This window comes from Vollenhovia emeryi, unplaced genomic scaffold (assembly GCF_000949405.1).
Source record: "Vollenhovia emeryi isolate VEMERY1.0 unplaced genomic scaffold, V.emery_V1.0 DF939123.1, whole genome shotgun sequence".
Taxonomy (NCBI): Eukaryota; Metazoa; Arthropoda; class Insecta; order Hymenoptera; family Formicidae; genus Vollenhovia; species Vollenhovia emeryi.
The window spans coordinates 2,593,216-2,617,776 of NW_011967243.1; the positions used below are offsets into that span (position 1 = coordinate 2,593,216).

The 24,561-nt window shown below is 40.4% G+C and overlaps 5 protein-coding genes across 7 annotated transcripts in view; 3 read left to right on the forward strand and 2 right to left on the reverse strand.

The window, feature by feature from the left end:
- LOC105569694 (syntaxin-1A-like) overlaps positions 1–1,373 on the forward strand; it is a 10,477-nt gene extending 9,104 nt beyond the window's left edge. The window contains exons 5-9 of one of the 2 annotated variants that reach the window (XM_012026361.1): positions 92–292; positions 650–723; positions 799–936; positions 1,025–1,135; positions 1,210–1,373. In XM_012026361.1, the coding sequence (XP_011881751.1) occupies positions 92–292; positions 650–723; positions 799–936; positions 1,025–1,135; positions 1,210–1,284 (599 nt within the window). In that variant the 3' untranslated portion in view covers positions 1,285–1,373. Of the gene's footprint in view, positions 1–91; positions 293–649; positions 724–798; positions 937–1,011; positions 1,136–1,209 lie in introns of those variants that run through there. The other variant, XM_012026362.1, reaches the window with a different exon arrangement.
- LOC105569692 (lymphokine-activated killer T-cell-originated protein kinase) lies at positions 1,237–3,840 on the reverse strand. Its single transcript, XM_012026359.1, has 5 exons — positions 3,616–3,840; positions 2,749–2,982; positions 2,385–2,681; positions 1,984–2,217; positions 1,237–1,531 (listed from the first exon to the last, which is right to left on the reverse strand). Exons 1-5 carry the CDS (start codon positions 3,734–3,736, stop codon positions 1,377–1,379), a joined length of 1,041 nt encoding a protein of 346 aa, XP_011881749.1. The 5' UTR covers positions 3,737–3,840; the 3' UTR covers positions 1,237–1,376.
- Positions 3,841–6,769: 2,929 nt separating this feature from the next.
- Positions 6,770–9,630, reverse strand: LOC105569697 (nucleolar protein 6-like). 2 transcript variants are annotated; one of them, XR_001009531.1, is made up of 3 exons: positions 8,785–9,630; positions 7,480–8,565; positions 6,770–7,272 (listed from the first exon to the last, which is right to left on the reverse strand). XR_001009531.1 is itself a non-coding variant. In XM_012026367.1 (2 exons), the coding sequence occupies exons 1-2, from the start codon at positions 7,612–7,614 to the stop codon at positions 6,886–6,888; spliced, it is 522 nt and encodes a 173-aa protein (XP_011881757.1). In that variant the 5' UTR covers positions 7,615–8,601; the 3' UTR covers positions 6,780–6,885. The 2 variants fall into 2 exon arrangements, 1 of the variants encoding a protein (XP_011881757.1); XM_012026367.1 differs by lacking the exon at positions 8,785–9,630 and having other exon boundaries at positions 6,780–7,272; positions 7,480–8,601.
- Positions 9,631–12,896: 3,266 nt separating this feature from the next.
- On the forward strand, positions 12,897–20,205 carry LOC105569699 (cell division cycle protein 27 homolog). Its single transcript, XM_012026369.1, has 13 exons — positions 12,897–13,114; positions 14,052–14,127; positions 14,839–14,986; positions 15,084–15,464; positions 15,641–15,962; positions 16,036–16,224; positions 16,302–16,548; positions 16,632–16,812; positions 16,982–17,207; positions 17,310–17,437; positions 17,525–17,846; positions 17,932–18,079; positions 18,192–20,205. The coding sequence occupies exons 1-13, from the start codon at positions 13,091–13,093 to the stop codon at positions 18,317–18,319; spliced, it is 2,520 nt and encodes an 839-aa protein (XP_011881759.1). The 5' UTR covers positions 12,897–13,090; the 3' UTR covers positions 18,320–20,205.
- Positions 20,206–20,268: 63 nt separating this feature from the next.
- On the forward strand, positions 20,269–24,303 carry LOC105569698 (ras-related protein Rab-38-like). Its single transcript, XM_012026368.1, has 6 exons — positions 20,269–20,695; positions 21,454–21,486; positions 21,767–21,863; positions 22,395–22,451; positions 22,712–22,953; positions 23,652–24,303. The coding sequence occupies exons 1-6, from the start codon at positions 20,362–20,364 to the stop codon at positions 23,774–23,776; spliced, it is 888 nt and encodes a 295-aa protein (XP_011881758.1). The 5' UTR covers positions 20,269–20,361; the 3' UTR covers positions 23,777–24,303.
- Positions 24,304–24,561: the final 258 nt, after the last annotated feature.

Here is a 24,561-nt window from a genome sequence, read left to right on the forward strand (position 1 = left end):
CGTAGATACCTGTAAAACCTCAATCGCTAGGCCATTCATTTAGATTCATCCGCGCAACATTCGATGTTCTAAATTAATTCTGCTTGTGCAGCCTTCGTAGATCTGGGAAACGGTACCACCGTCGATGATGATTCGACTGAAGAGCAAGAGGGACCTGTATACCAGAGGATCAGGCAGTTGCAATACATGACTATGATGCAATCATTTTCTGAGATCATGGAGGATTACAATGCCTCGTTGCTGAAATATCACGATAAACGTCTGCTGCTCTTGCAGCAGCAACGTTCACTACGTGCGTACTCGCCAGAAATCATACTCGATAAGAAAAGATTATTAAACCTTGTCTTTCGCAGCATTTTTATCTTTACAAGTTAATCCCGTTTTAATCCTTGTTTTACTATAATCGTTGTAATTACTATAATCATTGTATACTTAAATTATAATGTATTAATTGAAATGTCCTTTACAATCATTTATGTATGCCTTACTCAGGGCAGACTGTTCCAACCTCTTGGTATGTTAACTAATAGTTAAATCATATGTGTATCTTTTCCTTCAAGTTAGACAAAGACAGACATATAATTAAACTATTACTTAGCTCATCAAGAGGTTCGAAAAGCCGACCCTCAGTAAACTACTTGTTGAACAGTAAGGCGGCAGGTTACAAGCGTGGAACTGGACCATATGCTTGATGCCCAAGAAACTAGCTTATTTGTCGACAATGTAAATATGAATTTGTCACTACAATAGGATTTGTCACAAATCTTTTTCTACGTGAAATAATTTAATTGCCCGCAGATTTTAGTAGACAGCAGGACAGCAAGGCAACAATTATCAGACATAAAGAGCAGACATAACGACGTCTTAAAATTGGAAAAATCTCTCACCGAGATCAGAGATTTATTTATGGAAATAGCATTCCTAGTCGAGACACAGGTAAAACAGTAGTAAAAATAACCCATGAATTGCGTAGCACCACTAAAACTGCAACTTAGGAGAGACGACATTTAGAATCTTTTTGTAGGGGGAACAAATTAACAACATAGAACATTTTGCTAACAAAACCACGGCTACCGTCGACGGCGGACGCCGTCAAATCAGAAAATCAGAAGACAGACATCATAGATACAGAAAGGTAAATTATACCTACATATTTAACTATTTCGCTTTTTGGACGGACGATATTACAATGGCTGATTGCTTTTACAGCGGAAAATTAAGATTGGCATTATCGTATGCGTGATAGTGATAATATTTCTTTTATTTATCATTGCATCGTTGTAGAAGTTATACGAGATATCTTGAGAAAGTAGTTTATATAAAATGTTTTAATAGTAATGTTAATTATAAATAAACGTATACCATGAACTATATAATTATTTTTCATCGATATTTGCATACCTTTCGTAATAGTTCACCAACGCTTTTGCGCTAGGTCTCAATTTATAATTTGTGGTACATATGAAGAATATTTCAAGTATCTTTTCATACTCTTTGCCCAAGTCGATAGCAGGCAAAGCTGGACGTGTGCCTAAAAAAAAAATCATATTTTCACATTATTAATTTAATTCATTCCAATTTACTTCAAACAAAGTTATATCAGAGTTGGGCGTTACTTTATAAAAGTATCTAATTACAGTTACAGTTACAAGTTACCAATTCTGAAAAGTAACGCGTTACTTACAGTCACTCAAAAAGTAACGAATCGTTACGGTGCAATTACTTTCTTACAATAAACATAAACACATTAAATCTGCACTTGAATTGTAAAGCGCACATGCAAGATCTAATGCATCTATGGAAGTTTAAAATATGCGTAAAGTAACTGTTAATATAACTGACAATGGGTCAAGTTACAGAAAGTAACGAAGTTAGAGTTACCAAAAAAAATTAGCTATAACTTCGTTACAAGTAATGAGTTACTTCCAAACCCTGAGTTATATATAATTAACGAGGCTGTTTCAAATTACAGCGACCATTTACCATATTTGCTACTTTTACGCGGCATTATCTCCTTGAGAAAAGTTATACTCTCGTCCATGCTAATATCAGATTCATCAAGCTGGTTATCTCTCGTGCTTTCTGACACGTTCGACTCGTCGAAGGAAGATTCACTCTCGTCAGAATCTTCGTAGTGGGGTGTCGATAGCGCTATCATTTCCCAAAGGACAAGGCCGTACGTCCACATATCAGCAGCACTCGTCACCGGTCCGTCCTCTGCAAGAAGACAAACTTACTTTCATAAAAGTCATAGTTTCGAGCACCACAAACGAAAGATTAGCGTGGAAATCAAACGATAACGATCCCAAAGATTACGTAGGCTCGACGTGTAACATTTCGAAGAGCCAAGGGTTGTCACGGCGCGGTTGAACAAGCGGACGCACCTGATACAATCTCGGGGGGATTCCAACACGGCGTTCCAAAGTAATAAAAGTTGCCCTTCGACGTGTCCATTTCCAGAGATTCCGTCAGGGGTAGAGAACTACCGAAGTCGCACAGCTTCACCACGTCGAAGCCGTGGGACACCAGGACGTTCCAACTCTTTATATCCCCGTGTAATACGTGCGCGCTGTGGTGCAGATACTCGAGGCCCTTTGCGACTTCGAAGCCCACTTTCAAGATGTCCTTAGCCGGGAACGGCTCGTCCACCAGGGCCTCCCGCCTGTCCTCGATCTTGTCGCCTGATTTACGACATTAGCGTCAATACGAATGTATCTTTAAAAAGATGCCAGCAAACTTTGTATATACCAAGTGACATATCCAACGCTTCCATGGCCAGGCAAGGCTTCCCATCCGCGCCCTTGGTGAACGCTCTGAAGCCGACGATGTTGGGGTGATTCAGCTGTCGCAGGACGTCGGCTTCCAACCGAAGGCGTCCGTCGTTCGTCTCGTTGCTCCTTCCCTTCACCCATTTCTTCACCGCCCACGGCGAGCGTACAGAGCCCACTTTAGGCGACCTCTCCAACATGTACACCGCGATTCCTGGCAAAAGGCGTGGAAATAAAATACGATTCCGCAGACTCAATAACACAATTGCAACTAAAGAAATACAAACAATCGCGCTGAAGAGTTACTCCGACCAAAATCTGATTAAGCGGAGAGAAACCCGACACAGAGTTTCTTGAAATATCTAAATAGCTCATCTCTGATTTTCTTCCCCGAGGCAATCGTCGACTCGGGGTCAATTCTGTATCCTGCAACATAGTGAAAGTGCTAAAAGTGAACAGTTTTGTCTCTTCCTAAAGAGCAGATTAAACCTAATCTACAGTGTGCCTTCTGCATCTAGAAACATTCTATTCTATACAAACAAATCGAAACGCTCGGAAAGTTTGTCGACAATCCACGATTATGCAATGTTCAGCTTACAATTAATCAACGTACACCAATTTTTGAAACGTATTTATTGACTACAAGATGAAATGCTTCCAGACGCGGAGAGCACATTGTAGATACGGCTTTAGAGTTAGGAAGAGACAAAGCAGTTGACTTTTAGAATTTTCACTGTGGTGTAAGATTTGTGTACAGAATTGACTCCCTGGACTAATCGAAGTCTCTCTCGCACCTGCGTGCACGGTTTGCAATTTGGACGGAAAATGACGTTCGCGGATCACGTACCGGTGCCATAGCCTATCTTCTGCAGGAAAGGCGAGGCCGGTATCTTTATCGGCGTGTTCAGCTCGGCCCTGTCCGTCGCCCGCTTGCACCTCACTCTCGGCGGCGTCTGGAACTCGGCCATGCTTCCAAACGAGATCGGGAAAACCGACGAGGGAGACGCGGGAGAGATCGCGAACGGGACGCGTGTGGAATAACTGTTGGCTTTCAAACGATTTGAATCCGGTCGGGTATGCGCAGACGCGTCTCGCGCGAATACACGATTGGCTGTGAGAGGTGGGGGACGTAGGGAAATCTATAGGGACATTTCCGCTTTTCGTGATTGGATGCGATACGCCCTCTGTGGACATTGAAAACATGGACATTGAACTACGTAGCCAATGTCCACATTTTGCTAAGTGGGTAACGCAGATTTGCACAATTTTAATTAGTCCCGTCCCGCGCTATGGTTAGATCCCATGCAATGATCTTGTATATACTTATATTGTATAGAGATAATCGTAGTAAGATACGATCTATGGGTCACTATAAGAATAGAGCACACTTCTCTGCGCCATAACTGCCACAATTTTCTTTATTTGACGGAATAAATTCTGTACACATGTAATATAGTATACACATATGTGTTTGATGAAATTTATAATTTATGCACAAAATATTTTACACAACCGAATAATCTCGCTTAGAAACATAAATTAGAAATGAGTGGCTCGCTGTTAAACATTTTATCTTTCTGTTAGCGATCAATCTTCAGTTGTGTCATCATGCAAGCGCACTCGCTTCCCTAAAGATTTTATGTAAACGTCCAGTGTCTGATGACAATACCATGTTCGTGACTTATTTTTAATTTATGACTGTCGTATTATTACTCAATATTTTTCAGTATAAGCAAAATGTTGTTGAGATAATATTCTTTTCTGAACACGCGCCAAATATAATATTAAATACAAAAATATTAATTCTTTGTACAGGCAACAAATTCGATTTGTACATAAAATTTTTACAACAATACTACGCGCGTGCGTACGATTTCTAAATTGCATTAGTTTTTACCGAATTCTACATCTAATTACGTTGTGTCTTCTCTATTTCATTAAAAACAACCGTGATATCAGAATACAAGAAATACAAAAAGATTTACGTGCGTACAATTCAAATTACCTATAATACGAATTTATATTATACAAGGACACAAAAACAAACATGCCTTTCAAAAGATTAATATTGCTATTACCTCGACACTTGAATAAATCTTACCTCCTGATCAATTTTAATAAATTCATATATTTATAACGGCTATTTAAATAACATTCCATACAATATACATCAATATGCAGTAATACACACACACAAATTGTGTTTATATCGCATAATATTATATACATAAAATTATCATTGTAAACAAATGCATAATTTTGTGATTACAACCCATACAGCACATGATATTCGGGGAACGTTCTAAGAATGTTTTAGAATATTCTAGAATCTAGAACATTCTTAGAACGTTCTCCGAATATCATGTGCTGTATGGGAATCGCAGGTTTTACCAAATATTTCATTAATATATTTTTTAATAATTTCGTATCATATTTGTGAGGTAATGTGTCGACAAGTTTCCAAATAAATGACAATACAAACACGAAGAATATATCCAACCATAAAAATATTCGGAAATTCTTTTCTACAATAAAATTGGCCGTTTGTATATAGCAAATATTCATAATGTATATCTAAGCCGTATAATTATTAATATTTGCTATATTATATACATATAAAGAGATAACTGTAGCCACTTGCGTTCTAAGCTTCCTAGGATAGAACAATCAAGTTGTTTTATATATATATATCTCTTTCATCCTAGGTTATATGTACATACTTGTGAAAGATATTTTTTGGGTCGCTTCGATAGCGAGTGGTTCTACTGATTTTTTGATCGGATGTTTGTGCTTTTGCAGTCAGCACACCACACAATCCCCGCCCATTTTTCTTAGTAACGCCGAGGAAACAGACGAGAACTAAAAAGAAAAAAGCATGTATCGATAAACGATCTGCACACAATTTGAGGCAAAGTCGTGATCCGACATGAAGGCAATCATGTATATATTACACAAATGTATATATATTTATATTTATATATAAATAGATATATATAGAGATATATACATTTGTGTAATATATACATGATTGCCTTCATGTCGGATCACGACTTTGCCTCAAATTGTGTGCAGATCGTTTATCGACACATGCTTTTTTCTTTTCAGTTTTCGTCTGTTTCATCGGCGTTACTAAGAAACATGGGCGGGGATTGTGTGGTAGCTGACTGCAAAAGTACAAACATATATCCGATCAAAAAAATCAGAAGATTGAGAAGTGGGAAAGCATGTATCGATAAACGATCTGCACACAATTTGAGGCAAAGTCGTGATCCGACATGAAGGCAATCATGTATATATTACACAAATGTATATATATTTATATTTATATTTATATATAAATATAAATATATATACACAAATGTATATATATTTATATTTATATTTATATATAAATATATATATATATATATATATATAGATTTGTGTAATATATACATGATTGCCTTCATGTCGGATCACGACTTTGCCTCAAATTGTGTGCAGATCGTTTATCGATACATGCTTTCCCACTTCTCAATCTTCTGCTTCCTCTATCTGAAGAAAATTTCCAAGTCGTTACACAATTGTATCATGTCAAAGTTATTAGATTAAATTTTAATTAACGGTGCATAGCAAGCTCGTGTCTCATGTACACACACACACACACACACACACACACACAAACAAATTATTACATACCGTGTGTATATGAGACGCGAGCTTGCCGTGCACTTTTGAATGCAAAAAATGATCGGCAACATTTTTGTCTTCTACTGTTGTTCCTGTTAGCTTACGAAATAACGCAGATCGAGGTAAATTTCTAATGCATTGCAGTTCTAATAAATTATATTCTAATTATATTTTTCTATTATATTTTAATTCGAGATTAGAATTAAATTAGTAAATTGACAAATGGTGCACAAAAAAATTATATATCAAAATAAAATAAAATATGCATACCATTACTTTTAATTATTTATCTTGTTTAAATTATAAGAACGATAATTTTAACGTTGTAGTAATACTCCTTTGAATTAAAAAGTATACTACATTTTATGAAACCATATGGTGCGTCACTCAATAGTTTGGTACACCATCGTATGGATGCAGAGTGGCCACATCCCGGAAGACCCCTCTATTAAATAAACAAATTTCCCACCGTTACCCTATCTGAACGATAGATTGTCCTCGAAGTGGGCGAATGCGAAACGAGCACAGCTCCATAATAATAAATAGAGATGTATCTTCGGGATCCTTTCGCGTCTACGTAGTTGACCCTTAACGTCAAGGAAAGTCTTTTGTTCGGAATATCGATCGTGCGTACGATACCTCTCCCCAGAGTGTAAAAGTCCTCGATCATCGCTGAAATGTTTAAGATAAGTTTGCCATCGGCGTCGAGTTTCCTGCAATCGGTGTCCGACACTTTGAAATCTTTACGCTCGAGAGCGGTGGGTTTCAACAGAACGCCGATTACCGAGCCACCATAAGTATCATGGAAAAACAAGGCATAGTCCCCGTAACCGTCCTGAAAACGGAACAGACAGTATAGAATACAATGCTTCGAAATATTTGATATTTAATAATAATAATCATTTATTTATATATGTAGCATTTAAATGAAATCGCATATGAATTTTCTTTTTTGAAAGTGCATCGATGCAATTTAATGAGATTGACAGTTTGTAGATTCAATTGTTAATAACTTATTAATATAAATTATCGGGATGCTTACTCTTAAATCTTTCAAGAAACATTGTACAGGATCAAAATCCATGACTGGAATCTTTTTAAGTGAATGGTACGGATGTAGATCTACTATTTTGGCTTTGCTAGATGCGTCGACTGCTTGCAATCTTCTAGGGATCATACTGGATTTCAAATGTAACAAACAATCGTATTCCACGAGCGGAGGCGGCGGAATATGAGTTTCACATCCAGGACTGAATTATTAAACGAGTCGTCAAATAATTTCAGCGATTCCTTTGCAAGTATGCTCATCCATATCTCTCTATTATTTTAACAATTAAGTTTAGATTGTCATCATCTTCAACGTTATCATCGTCATTACAATCGCTTTGACTTTTTGGCTTCTTCAACAAATAATTCAACTCTTCCTTGTACAATTCTTCAACTTGTTTCACAATCCTTTCGAGGACGTCTTCGTGTTGGGTTTCGACATAATTTCCCCGCTGTTTCCAAATGACCATCAGCTCGTTTATCATCGCAATGTATTTCTTGGCCATCTCCTGTCGGTTTTCAAAGTCTTTGAAACTCTGAATTAAAGCTGAATTCTTTAAAAGAGTAATCTCTTTTTTCAATCTTTCATTCTCATTTGCAAGAAGACCATATATTCTTCCGAAGTAATGGACACACTGTTTGTACACTGCCAATTCTCACTTTCCACTTCTGCGTTTTCCCAGTCGGTCACAGTGTGCATACTTTGATTGACTATTTGGGAAAATCTTGATTTGGATTTCTTTTGCTTCTTCTTTTCTATAATAATTCCTTTTGTGATGGCAGCAAAATTTAGAACATTTTGGTTCCACATACAAATTTGGCAGAGGATTGACGTTAACTATTAAAGCGAGATCCTTCCTTCCCCGATAATGCTCGTTAGAATAATCTGGTTAATATTGATTCTCGGAATGGTCCCACGGTATCAGTCTTCGTTCTTGTCAATTGTCCTTCGTGGATGGACTTTAAGCACTTGCCTAACACTAGTAAACTAGTGTTAATATTTTGCGTTTCTTTCAATCTGTCCCCGATATTCAACGTCTTCTTTAAACGTTCCGAGCCCGCCAGATCACAAAAGGAAAACCTATATAAATACCCAAGTATTAGGATTCTGATGATACAGATAAATTAATGTTAGTTTCTTTAGATAAATTAATCTTAGTTTCTTTCTCATAATTATATAAAACAAATAAAAACATTGTTAAACTTATTAAGAAAAATAAATAGAAAAAAGAGAATATATATATAATTTATATTATATATATAAATACAAAATATTAGAAAGGGGAAGAAAAATACATACGTGCACACTTCAACGCTATCTGGTAAATTTTCTGCATAATATTTTAACAATATAATTGTGAATATACAATGAGATCTTGAGCTGTTTTCATTCAATGCAGTAGCGGCTATTTTTAAATTATATTGCCCTGCCATCAAGATTTGGTAAGCTTCTGCCGCCGAGTTAACATAAATAGTCTTTAAATTTTTTATAAAGGCTCTGCCATTAGAGTCCGTTACTAATTTCAAAGGTATCCTCTTTTCCTGGCATTCATTTGACAATAAATCATATACAATTTCATCATAGATTTCCGCAAATGAAACCCAAACTGAGTAATGAGCATCATAACACTGACTGGGGCTAATTGATTCTTCTTGCAACAATTTTTGCATTTGTTTGTAGGTATTTAAGTACTGATGCTCCTCTACGGAACTGAATGTCAGCAATTTAGTTTTTGCTTCAAGCTCTCGTGCACGTTCAAGTGCGTCAAGATTGATAACGTCGCTATAATGCACAGGTTTATAAAATGGATTTGGTCTTCTTGTAATATTGTTAAACACAAATTCCAGTGCTCGTGGTATAATTCCAGGTGAAGTAGCGGTCCCTTGCAAGGTATAAGACTTGCCAGAATTTGTAGTACCTATAAATTAAAAAATTACATTACTACCACTAAGCATTTCTTTATGTGTATGTTCATGGGTTTCTATATACTACAGATTTTTGACAATAATAATGTTCTATTGAGCAAATAATATTGAAAATATAGACAAAATCTGTATTATCAGCATATCGACATTAAATATAAAAAGACGAGAAATTAAAGCTCTTTGAGAAAGTTATAGAAAATTTGTAATACAGCGTCTTGTGACAATTTTATAGCGCTTGCTAGTTAATTTTATAAGTTTCAAATTGCAGTTTCTGGATACAAAATTATCTAAAGAGCTTGATATATTTTTCAATTAACAATTTACAAGATTTATATAATTGTAGGATAACTTGTTAGAAGATATAAATTTCAAAATTTTTGGAAAAATGTGTGCTTTGCAACAAAGAGTGAAAATCTATCTTGGATAAGAATACATTGTGTATACATCTGTAGTAGAAGTAGAAATAAAAAATTTTCAATATCTCAATAAATACATACATGTATATACGAGTATATACCCGACTGGAAATTGGCCTGATATATCATAAGGACCTGACTGGGTATTTTTAAGGTATTTTTAAATGTACATACAACTTTTTCCCTGTACATTATTCTCGTTGAACATTTCTTACGTTATTTTTTAATTATATTTATAAATAATATTAATGCAAATTTAAATTATTAATCTAGAAACATATACCGAGGCAGAACAAAAATTAAAAAAATTAAACGATAAAAAATATGCATTTACAACAGATAGTGAAGTAGATGGTGTAACTAAATAAAAAAATGATTTAAAATATTTAAAAATAAACTCACAAAAAACTGTAAGACCTGCACAAACTAATTTAAAGAAAAGTATTTATGATGGATCTTCTCGTAAGTAATAATAATACTTGATGATACCTGATCATGACCTTATATACTTTTTTTATAAAGACCTCGTATAATTTAACAAGGACCTGATTATGACCTGATTGTGATAGTTTGTAAAGACCGCATAGGGAAACAGAGCGTTATACATGTTTAATCGGGTCCCGATAAAAAGATATAATCAGTTCCCGATAACTAAATCAGGCAAATATTATAAGGTCCTTATTTGAACCTTACTTTAATTTCCAGTCGATAGTTGTTCATGTTCTTGCAGAAATTTACATGTAATTCAAAATTCCTTGAATATAATCTTGAGTTGTTTACGCCCGGACTACAATGAGTTGTTAGTCGTTAGTCAGAAGTCGGAACTATCATGTCGGTCCTTTTTCTTCCACCCAGAAAGGAAAAGGATCAACATATAGTTGCGACTTCTGACTAACGACTAACGACTCATTGTAGACCGGGCCTAATGGTGTTTCCAATCCCGAGCGGAAACGCAACTCTGCTATGAACTTGCTCGTCGTATTGAAATGCGTAATTGAAATGGAATATATAATATGGATCAAACTCACCGTTTGACGACTTTTCTTCCCGAACAGCCTTTGACTCACTCGGGCCGCGACCGCGTGTCGGGAGATCTTCCTAGGATTGGCACGAAACACCACGACTATCCATGCAGAGTCCGCCGAGAGGAAAGATCGAGCGAGGTGCTGCTCGATGCGCGATCGACGGCCGAACCCCTCCACAGAGGGGTTGCGCGTTATCGCTGCGCGTTATTCCGGCCAGTTCGCGCAGGATCCGCGGCCGTCGCGATCCTCGCACACGGACGTACCTAGTCCTTATCTACGAGACGCCTGGGTTACATTTAGAGAAACATCACTGGAGTACCTCAGAGTATCATTTTATCCTTATTGCTCACCGTAATGTTAAACAAGGATAAAACGATACACTGTTGCGCTCGCGTGATATTTCTGAACAACCCTGGTGATCTCTCACTTCTCGCGTTCGATGCCAAAAGTTGGCCCGTACTGGTGGTAATCGACTCGGGGTGCTAGATCGCCTGGATGTTAAACCATCCGTATGTCGGCCCTGCCTTCAATGAGCGCGGGCGCAAGATCCCCCGAATAATTCCCCTGTGTCTTTGCGTCAGATCCGACTCGTTAGGAGTGTCGCCCTCCGGCTTCTCGCGATCTGCTTGCCCCTCGTTCAAAGCTCGTAACTAATTCTAATTAATATTTTCGGAAAGCAATAAATTAGCAGCCAATTCTTAAACCATTACATTTTCCTTTATGTATGATGTTCCGCTAACTTGTCTTCTTTTGTCAACGGAACAACGTTTTTTCGAAGAAACTTATAGAATGCTCCGAATTAATTCTAATTTATTTGTTGAGAGCAACCAATTAGCAACAAATTCTTATATTATTGTTATTAGTTTTGCGTTTACATAATGTTCCCACTGATCAGCGGAAAATTAATACAATCTTGGAGACATTTTTTAAGGCAACAATCTTGAAATAAGAACGGATTATATTACTATAAAATTTCATACTAAATTAGCTGAGCTAAGATGGAATTGGTTGCATCTCGGCTCTCTGAGCTAACTCAGCACAGCACAGCAAGGTTTCAGCAACATTGCAGCAATAATTCATCGCAAGATTGCAACATTGCCTAAACGCTGCAAAATGTTGCTGCAACGCTGCTGCAATCGTGCAGCAACGGTAAAATGTCCGCCTTCAGAAATATTACAATGTAATAATTACAGCAACATAGCAATATAATATATTGCATAATATATGCAATAATACTTTGTGTATATTTATATTAATATATAAAAGCAATATATAAAAGCAATATTTGGGATATTCTGAGGAATTCTAAATTGTCCCAGACTTTTAAATATATATTTTTCCTGAAAGATTTGTAAACAGTCTTTAACATTTCGATTACATACATTGTTGTATAAATACTATGTTAAAAATCAATCTGAATAATACTTTAATCATATATTACATGCAATGTATGTATATACTGAGTTAATACATATTTACATATATTTATTTAACTATTGTATATACATAATAATATACACATAATAATACAAATCCCTTTCTAAAAGAGAGATGTTAACAGAGCAAACGTTAATATCGAACAGTTGAGGCCTCTTTTCCACGATGCCGATTAGTTTTCCCGAAGTGCGGTGTGCTTCACTTCTCTTTTAGATTCATTGTATTTAAATGAAGATATGCAATTTAGAAATATACATTTGTATGCACTAACTATTGAGGTAAAATCTCTAATCTTAGTAATTAGAATTTAAGTAACAACGATTTCCGTTTCGAAACATTGCCCGCGTTCAGCAGACACAACTGTTGAACGAGCGCTCAATGATTTCTTAACATGATTGGCTGGATCTAAAAGTATTAGCCAATCATACTGAGCGCTCACACAACAATTGTGTCTGCTGAACGCGGCCATTGTTACCTGGGTTGCTACCTGGGTACCTGGGTGGCCGCTCTCAGGTTTCTCTCTGCTATTGGTCCTCGCCCCGCTGCCAACCGCGCCAGCGAAACTCAAGCGGATCCCCCCCCCCCCTTCGTGCGGCGCGGTTGGCGACCCTGGCGACCCGTGCGAGCAGTCGCTCGCTTCAAAAGAATCGAAGCAAAGATGGACTCCTGAGAGATTTTTATACACACGCCAGAGTAGTCGTCGCCGTGGAACCTGGGAGTATTCCGCCGTTAAATTCTCACCGAGGCGCGCCCGAGGAGGGGCCGGACGTTCTTTTATGATCACGCTCGCGGGGTGTGAACGATGATCGTGCAGGAGCCAGTGCAGGTAACGGAACGGAGAGCAGGAGAGAGGGAGAGAGAGAGAGAGGAGAAGGAGTGCAAAGTAAAAGTGTTAGATTTTCCGTCGCACCTCTTTCGTTGCCGCTGTGACATGCGAGATTTTGTTTATCGGGCCGCATCCACGCGTCGACGTCACCTCGCGTATGCGCCGCGCGGCTACGTTCGCGTCGGGCGACCTTCGGCGGACGATCGCCTCCACGAGGACAGGGATCGTCCACCTGAAAAACGGCCCGTTCCTTGTCCGCCGGTCCGCACGCGCACCGGGGCCCCTCGGCTCCGCTCGCCACGTTCGCGATAGGCGAGCCCCGGCCGGAGATGAGCGCGCGACTCGGCCGCACTTGTGCATCTTTCCCGGAGGGTCGCCCGAGGAATCCGACGGTGCGGGAGCAACGTGTCCGTAGGGCTCGGATCCCCTCGCGGCCTGCCAGATTGTTGAGAAATTCGCCCGTCGCTTTGCGTTCGCGAGTTACGCTGGCGAACGCAGATATGTATGCGCGTGCTGTAGAAAGGAATTCTCGTTATCCGGGGGTATCGTATGCGATAGAGCGTATGTATTATTTGTGCGCAGTCTTGGGTGATTCAGAGGCGATGTTTAACGTTTCCGGAATTATGCAGCGCTGCTGCGCGTGGGGTTAATTGAAAGCAACACCTTTAAAGTTTAGAGACTAATGAGTAGCACTGGTACGTTGCATCACTTGTGCAATAATCAAGTTGCCTATACTTTTCCAACGTATTGAAAACCGAGAGTATGTGCAAGTATCGTTGGCAATGTATGCTACGCACATTTCCCCCCCCCCCCCCCCGATAATCTCGCGCGTGTCATTTTTCCCCCCGTTTATCGCTCTCGCATCCTCGCTGACGATTCACATTGTTATTGCGTAATCAGTCGCCGAGATAAACGTTGAGCTTTTTTTCAATTTTAGGCGGCCATATGGCATTGTTTAAATCATTATGCTTATCCAGACGCTATATTCCTGGCGGAACGGTTGTGTGCGGAAGGTAAGACCATCCTCTGTTTGTCGATTTAATCGCACGGCTCTTGCAAGAATAAGTACCTGGGCAGAATGGCTCGTAAGCCTAGTCTACGAGAAACCCAGAGAACACGCATGTTTTCTGGGAACGTTCTATTTTGTAGCCAGTAAATGCCAGTTTGAAAAATTTGCGCAAGTCGTTAAATTGTATAGTGTACACTGTACGTTGTCGACAAGTTTTTTTAAGCATTTTGACTTGCTTATTATAAAGTGGAATGCGTTCGTTGCGCCTGGAAACGTCCTATTTTGCATCTAAGAAATACGTTTAAAAGGTTTGCACAAGTCGATAAGTTGTACATTGTACAATCGCTCATTGTCAAGTTTCTTTAAGCGTTTCGATTGCTTATACAAAATAGAATGTTTCTAGACGCAAAGAGCACATTTGCGATGAGGCTTGATACTCTTAAGACAAAGCGTATTGTTATCGTGCATTTCTTTAAAGCCAACGGCGCGCGACACTATTTTTCCTACTGGATTTCTTGCGAGAGATCCAATCGGGGCTTGGCCCCTGCGTCCTATTGGCTTTTGCAAGAAATTCGGTAGGAAAAATAGTATCGCGTGCCCACTGACTTGAGACGGAGACTTGAAACATTGTCTTAAGACAGCCGTTCTGCTCTAAGTTTATAATTTACTGCATATGCATACATGCTGACACGTTGTCGTCACGTTATTATTACAGTGGACACGGAGGAGAGTTTGTTTCTTTTGGCAACATGTTACTATCGCTCCGGCCGAGTTAGGCAAGCCTATGCCTTGTTATCCCAGAAGGCGCCCAGTTCGGCGCAGTGTAGGTTTCTGCTAGCAAAATGTTGTTACGATTTGGAAAAGTAAGTAGCGGGATCGCTCGGATGTTTTACATTGTTCGCGCGCGCCGCTGCCGAACGTAGTGCGAGCGCGTCTTGATCCCCTGGTGAAAATCCTCAGGTACGCGGAGGCGGAGGCTGCGATAATCGGCGGGTACTACAAACAGTTGAAGAACCTGGAAGAGATAATAACGCAGTTCGGGGAACAGGCGTGCTTCTCCCTGCAGATAATAGCCAAGATTTACTACAAAATGATGCGCACCGCGAGAGGTAACGAGGCGCACAAGTTGGCACTGAAATTGAATCCCTTCCTCTGGCACTCGTTCGAGGAGCTCTGCAACGTCGGCGAGAAGGTGGATCCCGCCAAGGTGTTTCAGCTGGACAAGCTAGATTCTTTCGCCATGTGCCACGGTACTGTGTCCACGCTCAGCTACGTCGCTGAACCGGACCTGATCGTACCTGGAAATAACGCCAATACACCCATATCGAACGGCACTAATATGTACGTACTGACATGCGCGCGGTACGATAGCAAGGAAGTAACTGCAAAGCAACGATTCGTTACTTTTTGTAAACTTGTAACTGTAACTGTAACTCTAACTAGACACTTTTATAAAGTAACTTGCCCAACCCTGGTGCGGCGATTCATTTGTACACTCTCTGTTTCGCGCGTTGCAGTACACCCGTGACGACGGCGTCAACGCTGATAAATGGCGGGCAGTTGCCGCAGGTGCGACTGTGCTCCTCCATGGAGGACAGCCCGCAAAATATGCCGATTCACTATAGCAATTGCTCCTCGATATCGCCGAGGACCAAGGTGTCGCGTTACCGCAGCATGTTCAGCAATTCCATGAGCCCGCTCACACCTAGCTTCGGTATCTTGCCGCTGGAAAACAATACGCCCGAGCCGGCGGTTCCACCCTCGCATACGACTCTCACGGAAGCCAACGACCAGAAGAGCTTGGCGAAACGAGTCAGTAGTCTAAGGGCTCATGTGGGGGTAAGCGCGATCTTTCGGTTGTATCGGTGTCGCACAGCGACTTGATTCGTTTTCACGCTTGTGCTTTTCTCAGCAATTGATGTCGAGAAAAGAAACGCCGCTGCAACAAGGCAAATCGGTGTTTTCCCAGTCGGGGAATACGAGCAATACTGCCAATATTGTGACAGTGACAGCGGCTAATCCGACCTCACCCCCGTCACCGACGTTTCAGGGCACCAATGTTAGACGGTCGTCGCGACTCTTCAGCCACAATTCCGTAAAGGTACGGTTCTTCGATTCTTCTAGCTGCACTCGTTCTATCGTATTCGCCGACAATTCGTTATGTCGCGTACATTTCAGGAAAACAATAAATCGCCCAATAGGAATAAATTTGCGACTCCAAAGTCACCGTCTCGGAAGACGAAAGCGAGACTGGCCAAGGCGAATTTGAACAAGGCCAATTTCAACGAGTTAAATGAGAGGAATAGAAACGAAAAGGAGAAGAGCGAAACGATTACGTCGGAGAAAGCTGTGGCTAACGCGAACGCGCTCAACGCCCAGAATAATAATATTCATTCGGGAATAACATTGCAAAAGCAATCGGCAGGTATGCTATTTAGACTTAATTCATTTACTCGATCAGTTCCGTCGTCAGGATGGTTTCGAGTGTTTTTGTCTGCAATTTTTCAGAGGGTTTGATGTCCTTGTTACGAGAATTGGGGACGGCGTATCAGCACTTGAGTCAGTACAAATGTACACATGCGATTGAAATACTAAGTGTACTGCCGACACAGCACTATAATACAGGCTGGGTACTCTCTATGCTGGCTCGTGCACATTTCGAAATGATAAATTATAAGAAGGCTGCTAGGTAATAAGCTTGTACATTAAATGTTGCTATTAAAAAAAAATGTATTTATCGGAGCAAGAAAATGGCAAAAGAACCGAGTAGAAAGTGCAGCCGAAATTAGAGCTTTTGTTCCTGATACATTTGAATTCCTTTTTAATTCGGTTTGCTTACTTTTTTTCCCCATGCAAAGTTATTTCGCCGAAGTGCGACAATTGGAGCCACAGAGGACAGAATTGATGGAGATTTATAGCACTGTTCTGTGGCATCTGCATGCAGAGGTGCAGCTGTCTACGCTTGCTCAAGATCTGGTTTCCCAAGACCGTAATTCGGCGGCAGCATGGTGTGCCACGGGTAATCTCTTCTCGGCGCAGACGGAGCACGAAACCGCGATTAAATTTTTCCAAAGAGCTATTCAGGTACTGTGCGTTGGTTACGGCACGATAAAATTTTTACAGCGCATACGCGATTGTTATTCCGTTTAATTGAAAGTAACACACGATTCCCTGATCATCTGTTAGGTGGATCCTAATTTTCCGTACGCCTATACGCTGCTAGGACACGAATACGTTTTGACTGAGGAACTAGATAAAGCGATTACTGCTTTCCGTAACGCCATCAGACTCGACTCGAGGCATTACAATGCATGGTAAAGAATTGTATCAGCATAATGTTTCATTATGTTTTCATTACTCTCCGAGTCTATATGTGAAATTTGTTCTCCATCTTGTTGAAGGTTTGGATTAGGAACGATATTTTCGAAACAGGAACAATATAGTTTAGCGGAATTACACTTTAAACGGGCCTTACAAATAAATCCGCAGAATTCTACGCTGATGTGCCACATAGGTGTCATGCAACACGCCCTGAAGAAAACCGATCAGGCGCTCAAGACTTTGAACACCGCGCTAATTAACAATCCGGATAACGCTCTGTGCAAGTTCCATCGCGCGAGCATCAACTTCTCCATTGGTCGACACATGGAAGCTCTAAGAGAATTCGAGGAGCTAAAGAATATTATACCCAAAGAATCTCTAGTCTATTATTCGATAGGAAAGGTAAGAGATCAGTTGATTGAACGAAATTCCTCATCTGATGTATCTTTGCATAAATATATCTGGAGGTTTTTTTTTTGCGAAACAGGTGCATAAAAAATTAGGCAATACCCATCTTGCGTTGATGTACTTTAGTTGGGCAACTGATTTAGATCCGAAAGGTGTTAATAGTCAAATTAAGGAAGCTATATTGAGCCCTGGCCAAGGAGATGACGACTCTCCGCCGACGCAATCAGGTATACGATTATCAGACATAACGGCAGCTGTATAAAAATGTTAATTCTTTAAAGCTTTTAAATTTGAGATCATTTAACATTTATATAACTAAAATAATTTGAAATACTATAGACGAACAGCAAGCACAAAGTAATTCAATGGAACAGGACATCGAAACCAGCAGGGAAGGCAGTGCCGCGCCACTTGCTGGAAACGTCTCGGTCGAGCCTCATGCCGACGATAGCGACGATAGTTTGTGAAAACGATATGCGAGAAGACTTCCGTGAGAAAAAATATGGAGCGTCATCCTTGGTGTCATTCGAATCGTTTCTCACTCGCCAATATGGCTTGGCTTACAAAATTATGCGCGTTCATTGATTTTAAATTGAATGGTTGTCGATATCTTTGCGTACTCTTCTGTATCATTCATTATTCGGTTAAAAGTAGTCGAATTATTTTTTCACATCGTCGAAGTTTCTTTTCATTTTGCACGAATTCAAAGTTCTTGCATACACGGATGCGGTGTCCTTGCGACAATAGAAGACTCGCGTGTCGTATCCTCCATCAACTTATACGTTACGCGTTTCGCCTCTGTATATTTTTTTACAATTGCTCGAATCACCTTTTGTATTCATGCGCTCTTCAATCATCTTTGTGTGTGTGTGTATGCGTGCGTGTATGTCTCTCTTGTACCTCGTTGCTCGCGAATTAAACCGTTTAAAGTCAAACGTGACTCAAAAACGTGGAGACGTGAAGTCGATCGAGTTTGCCTTTAATAAGGTTCGATTACAATAAGAGTGGGGCGATTTAATTCTTGTTCGCAGACGAGGTATTTGAGATTTACGGTTGAATAGAGACTGTATCATGTTGCGAAAAGATGAATGAATATAACCGTAAGCATGTCGTATATAGTTAGGTAATATAATTAATTGTTCGCGGATAAGGAGGAAGAGTCTTGTGTAAATGTAAATTATTATTACTGTGTATTTACCTATTATTACTATTATTACTATTTACTATTAGCGCTATCATTACCATTATTATTCGTATGATTATCATTGTTGATTTAGTGATTGTGGAGATATCGTCGGCCGCTCGGCGTCGGAGCGGCCGCCGGACGATCGTGCAATTCTCGTCATGAAGATCCCACATTTTTGATCGAACATACGAGTTCCGAAACACCGCGACTGCGATTACATTCGGCTTTCGATCTCGACTCGATATCCGGAATTTAGCATAACTTGCCTCGCAAATGTCTCTATATATATATGTATATATATATCTATATATGCATATATATATAGATACTCGTCGGATTATATTCTTAATAGTAACTGGACAGAATTTATGACGTTTACGGCGTCGGTCTTCTCGTATCGATATTAAGTGTACAATGCAAATTGTGTCGTTACTCCTCGAAGAACTCGTCGAGGATTTCCCGGAACAGAGATCGCAACATGTCGCATCCGGATGAAAAACGGCGTATAAGGAAAGAAAAAACTAATACGTTCACCTCCAACTTTCGAACAAATTCGAGTTGTGATCCCAGCGCTGGCACCGTCGCGCGTGACTGTAACATTTTATATTGTACACGTAATTAAACGAAAGACACGTCACAGGGAAAAAAATAGAAAGGAGAAATTGTGGACAAATCGCCGACCGAGAAAAAAAAATGCGTCTGCGTGGTGCGCGCAGATCAGCGTATCCCTCTTGTTTCTTCCGCTCCCTTGTGTCTCTCTGTCCTTTTCGATTTATTTATTTATTTATAATATCTTTTTACGCGTTCCGCGTTCGTCCCGTGTCTTCGGGGTGGGGGACAAGGACGGGAGCGAGAGCGGAAGTTTTCTCTCTGCATATCCGGGATATAGCGCTTAATCTCGTTATTTATTAACGGCGTCTAATCGTTATTTATTGTTTGAGATCCCCGCACGTTTATTGCTGAGCGGAAAAAAAAATTGAGTCGCGACTAATCTTCCAAAGAACTTTAGGAAACCGATACGCGTGTTGTATGCGATGTCTGGCCCTCGCCTTTACCCAGCCGCCGCGATACAGGAACCGAGGAGGTTCGATCCAAGTCAACAATCGCTGCCGTGTTACTCGTTAAAAAAAAGAGGTGTATGCGCGAAATAAAGGCCTGCACTTTTTACGAAACGCTGTTTGGAGCATGAGAATCTATTCCCACCCTCTGTTACGTCTGCGGCCGTGTTTACGGCGACTTTTTCCGCGGATACCTAGAGGATTAAAGAATTATTTTAAGCTCGCGGAGCACGAAGATGCGGCGTGTTAAAGATTGCGAGCAAAAATGCGGCGTATTTGCGGCGACGTGAAGATAACGGAGAGTATGATTTCCGATACCAATGTGCTGACCGAGAGGGGAGCGAGGCGGTGGACGACCTGCGGGGTCGTCCGTCACGCTCGTCTTCGTCTGTTTATCGTTGTTGTCCGTCGGGGAATCGGCACTATCGGCAGTGTTTCGCCAAGTGTATTGCGAGACGATCGGATCGCGATGAGGCGAGCGGAGCGAGCGACAAGCATGACCCTGCGAGGGTCCAGGAGGGACTCGGATGTCGTCCTGTCTAACTTTGGCCACAAGGAACACCTCTTCAAGTTCCTCGTCATCGGCGATTACGGCGTCGGTGAGTCGCGGAGGGATTCTCGCTGAATCTCCCTCCAGACTCAAATTGCAGAAATAGATAAATTTTTCCTACGAGAGATAAGATAAACGCTTATTAATATTCAATCGTCATCTCCACCGCGGCTTTATCGATTATCGCTAATTTCATAATAAATGACTCTTGGCGAGGCTGTGAAAAAATTGTAAACAAGTTCTTCGTGAAATTTGTCTGCTACTGAATTTAATGCGAGATCTTTTACAGAGAGAATCGTAGAGCTTCAAAGTTGTAAACAAGTTCTTGATAAAATTTTTCGTACTTCTGGTAATGAATTTAATGCAAGATCGTTTACAGGGAGATTTGTAGAGCCTCAAAATTGTGAACAGGTTCTTGAGGAAATTTTTCGTACCCTAGTAGCACAGTGCGTTGGCTAAACATTGGCTCGGTACAACCAAATGTTGGGCCAATGTTTAACCGAAGTTTGGTCCATGCACTGTGCTACTAGGATAGTTCTGTTACTGAATTTAATGCAAAGTCTTTCTAGAGGGAGAATACCCTTACGGAAAGAACACTCAAGTTTTGAGTGTTAACACTCAATTGTCCGAATTTACTCTCAAATTTGGGTGTAAATACTTAAATCTGGGTGTTTACGCCCTTTGAGAGTAAATTTGGACAATCGAGTGTTAACACTCAAACACTTGAGTGTTTTTTTCCGTAAGGGTAGTAGATCCTCCCGTAACAATGTTGCACAGAATCTATCTCACGGAAATTATTTATTTTAGGCAAAACTGCGCTGGTGAGAAGATACACGGAAGGTAATTGATCCGCAATTTATCTCAATCGTCCCGCAAGAAATTCCTACCGATTGTGAGTCTTGGGTGTCACATCGCGTTTATCGCGATCTCATGTCGCGGGAGGAGATTGCGGGAGCGCGCGCTCGTAGAAAGGAAGGGAGAAAGAAATGCGCGCAAACCGGCTTATCCGTTTTAACGATACGTGCGTCACGAACATACCGCACAGCTGCGGTATCACGAGACCCGCTAAATCCGGAACGTCACCTCACCGCCGCACACTCTCGAAACCTGTCTTTTCCAGGGAAGTTCTCCTCGAATTACAAGATTACCATAGGCGCCGATTTTGCGATAAAAACGCTCGATTGGGATCCGCAAACTAAAATAAACTTGCAGCTATGGTACTTGTCAGACGCATCATTTTTATATCGCTTGCTATTTCATTGTCCCCTCTAGGGAGGGGCTCGAACCTTACGGAAAAGACACTCGAGGTTTGAGTGTTAACACTCGATTGTCAAATTTGGGTGTTTGAGAGTAAATTCGGACAAAATCGCGTGTTAACACTCAAAACTTGAGTGTTTTCTCTCCGTAAGGGTCTCGCATTTACCTTGCGGCAGAGTCCCTCTAATCAGAGTCTGGCCAACGGGCGCACGGGGAGAATTTTCTCTAATTTGTCCCGAGTATCATGGAGTCGTGGGACAACGTGGCATTTCGAAGAATTTTATGAGAGTCTTTTCTTCTACTAGTAAATCTTCTTTAATCGTCTTTAATCTACTAGTAAAGTGTATAGTAAAACTTCAAAAGATGGCCGATTGGCCGCGGACTCCGATTAGAGGAACTCTACCCTGCGGGACCCTCCGCAGAGTTGTTCTTAATCTCGCCAAGGTATTGTACGGCACGAAGACTGAATAATTTGATTCTCGATATTCCAGGGACATCGCCGGTCACGAGCGATTCGGATACATGACGAGGGTCTATTATAAATACGCGTAAATATGACTTTAGTCTCTTATCCGTGATCGAACTGTGTTTCTTTCTTCCGTATTAAACGCGCCCATTATCACGAATAGACATGTTTTGCTCCAAAATTTAACGGCGCTGACTCGTCAAGACAAACTTAAATACACAAAATTGTATTCATTGGCCGATCGAAAAGTTTCGATTGATTTTTCATTTGTCGCATTAATCTCCTAATTGTTGTTTTTCTTTTAACTTGCCGATCTCGCTCATTGATCCGACTTGCGCGTAGGGTGGCCGCGGCTCTCGTATTCGATATCTCACGCGCGGCGACCTTCCAGTCGATGAAGAAGTGGCTGAACGATCTCAGGGAGAAGGTCATGCTACCGGACAGCTCGGGCATACCGGTCGTGCTCCTGGCGAACAAATGCGACATATCGGTCGCCGTGACCGACGAGCAGATATCCAAGTTCTGTCGGGAGAACAAGATAAACGCCTGGTACGCGACTTCCGCAAAGAACAACACCAACGTCGGTAGGTAGATCATCGGATTCTTCAGATTGCCTCTCCCATTTTATACACAGAGGAAAGTTCAGTATTATGAGATAGCAGGGTTTCTTTCCTATTAGATTCCTATTAGATTATCCGAAATTAGAAGGAATCGTCCTGTGGTTCCACCACGAATTTATTGCCCTTGAAGTGAAATCTGTTTAGTGGAAAATAGATTGTTAGATCGTGTAATCGTTGCGAGAGAAGATTTGCGATTGAATTCGGACGTTGAGGACCTACTGTCTCATATTAGAATCCCATCTCGTAATAGAGGACTTTCATCTATGTCGTCTATGTTAAACGGTTTCTTTCCTATTTTATCTTTGTTATTTATATTCAGAAAGTATAATTATTAATACTTTTAACTGTTATTAATGTTAAAAGAGATATAGATTTTATAGAGAGAGGGTTTCCTATAAAGAGAAGTCTTTCCCAAATGTGTAGGCACGTGTGTGCTGATTCTGCGCGCTTATTTTCTTACACCGCCGTCGCGATGCGAACTGTTACAGTCGTCAGACACGTAGCAGAAATCGAGATCACTACGTTCTGTGTAACGTACAAAGTTTTTTCATATTTACTCCCTTCAGAACTTTATGTACTGAAGGCGAAACTCACGGTTGTCCCTCACGGATGCAGACAGCAGTGAGCTGAAAACTGATTGCACGTTATCTCTGAATTTGCAGATGCCGCGATACGCTATTTGGTGGACAAGGTGCTGAGCGCGAGAATCGACAACGGCATACATGACTCGATCCGATTGCGGCGCGAGAGCTCGTCGAATCGCGAAAAATCCATCTGCTGCAAATAAAACGATGCGTGCGTACGTGGCTGATCATTTGAAAATTGTCGAGGGTGCACGTAAGTCAACGTGAACGAGATAATCGGGAGATCATCGAGCACGATTGCAACGGCAAAATGAAGCTACGAAAATATATCGTTAAAAGATTTACATATTGCGGTACATTTGTTTTATGCGATAAATTATCATTACCGGCGTAATTGTTATCATTTACTGATGTGTCACAGTGTTCTATTAATGAATTTACGTATTACACAACAAATTACACACGTAATAACAAGTATCACGACGTACTAAGATTTTCCCCTTAATTAAATCTGAAATAATAGTATTTGTGAAAAGTAACAAGCTATAAGAAACTTTTCACATTTTCCGAAATGACAAGGAAGTGAAAAATGCCGTTGCCAACGATGCCCGACATTTGCGTCTCTATCACAAACGTATAATTTTATTCCCAAAAGAGTATTTATAACAACGTAATTTCCAATAACTGAAAAGGAAAATATAACCATCGCAAGACTTGCCTTTCAAATGTACTCGATATTCTTACTTAATCTTCATATATATTTTAAATCTAAAGACCTGCATGAATAATTATTGACCAATTTGTCCTCGTTGGGTCTATTGAACAATTGATGAAACTTAAAGGACACAGTTTTAAAAGACTACTCTGCAAACAAGAATACTACTCAATTTATACGTCCACACGATAGTACAAGTTAAATAACGATTAATAATTCTGCAAACTGAGAATCGAGGATGCAATTTGCTGTTATGAATTAAATTTTGCAGCT

Coding starts and splice junctions, on each gene's coding strand:
- LOC105569692 (XM_012026359.1), bottom strand. CDS start 3,736: ATGGCCGAGTTCCAGACGCCGCCGAGAGTGAGGTGCAAGCGGGCGACG. Junction 2,218..2,384: donor TCCCCCCGAGATTGTATCAG/GTGCGTCCGCTT, acceptor GTCTTCTTGCAG/AGGACGGACCGGTGACGAGT. Junction 1,532..1,983: donor GCGTAAAAGTAGCAAATATG/GTAAATGGTCGC, acceptor TTTTTTTTTTAG/GCACACGTCCAGCTTTGCCT.
- LOC105569698 (XM_012026368.1), top strand. CDS start 20,362: ATGCGGCGTATTTGCGGCGACGTGAAGATAACGGAGAGTATGATTTCC. Junction 21,487..21,766: donor GGTGAGAAGATACACGGAAG/GTAATTGATCCG, acceptor TGTCTTTTCCAG/GGAAGTTCTCCTCGAATTAC. Junction 22,452..22,711: donor AGGGTCTATTATAAATACGC/GTAAATATGACT, acceptor ACTTGCGCGTAG/GGTGGCCGCGGCTCTCGTAT.
- LOC105569699 (XM_012026369.1), top strand. CDS start 13,091: ATGATCGTGCAGGAGCCAGTGCAG. Junction 13,115..14,051: donor TCGTGCAGGAGCCAGTGCAG/GTAACGGAACGG, acceptor TTTCAATTTTAG/GCGGCCATATGGCATTGTTT. Junction 16,813..16,981: donor AATTATAAGAAGGCTGCTAG/GTAATAAGCTTG, acceptor CCCCATGCAAAG/TTATTTCGCCGAAGTGCGAC.
- LOC105569697 (XM_012026367.1), bottom strand. CDS start 7,614: ATGATCCCTAGAAGATTGCAAGCAGTCGACGCATCTAGCAAAGCCAAA. Junction 7,273..7,479: donor GTTTCTTGAAAGATTTAAGA/GTAAGCATCCCG, acceptor TTCCGTTTTCAG/GACGGTTACGGGGACTATGC.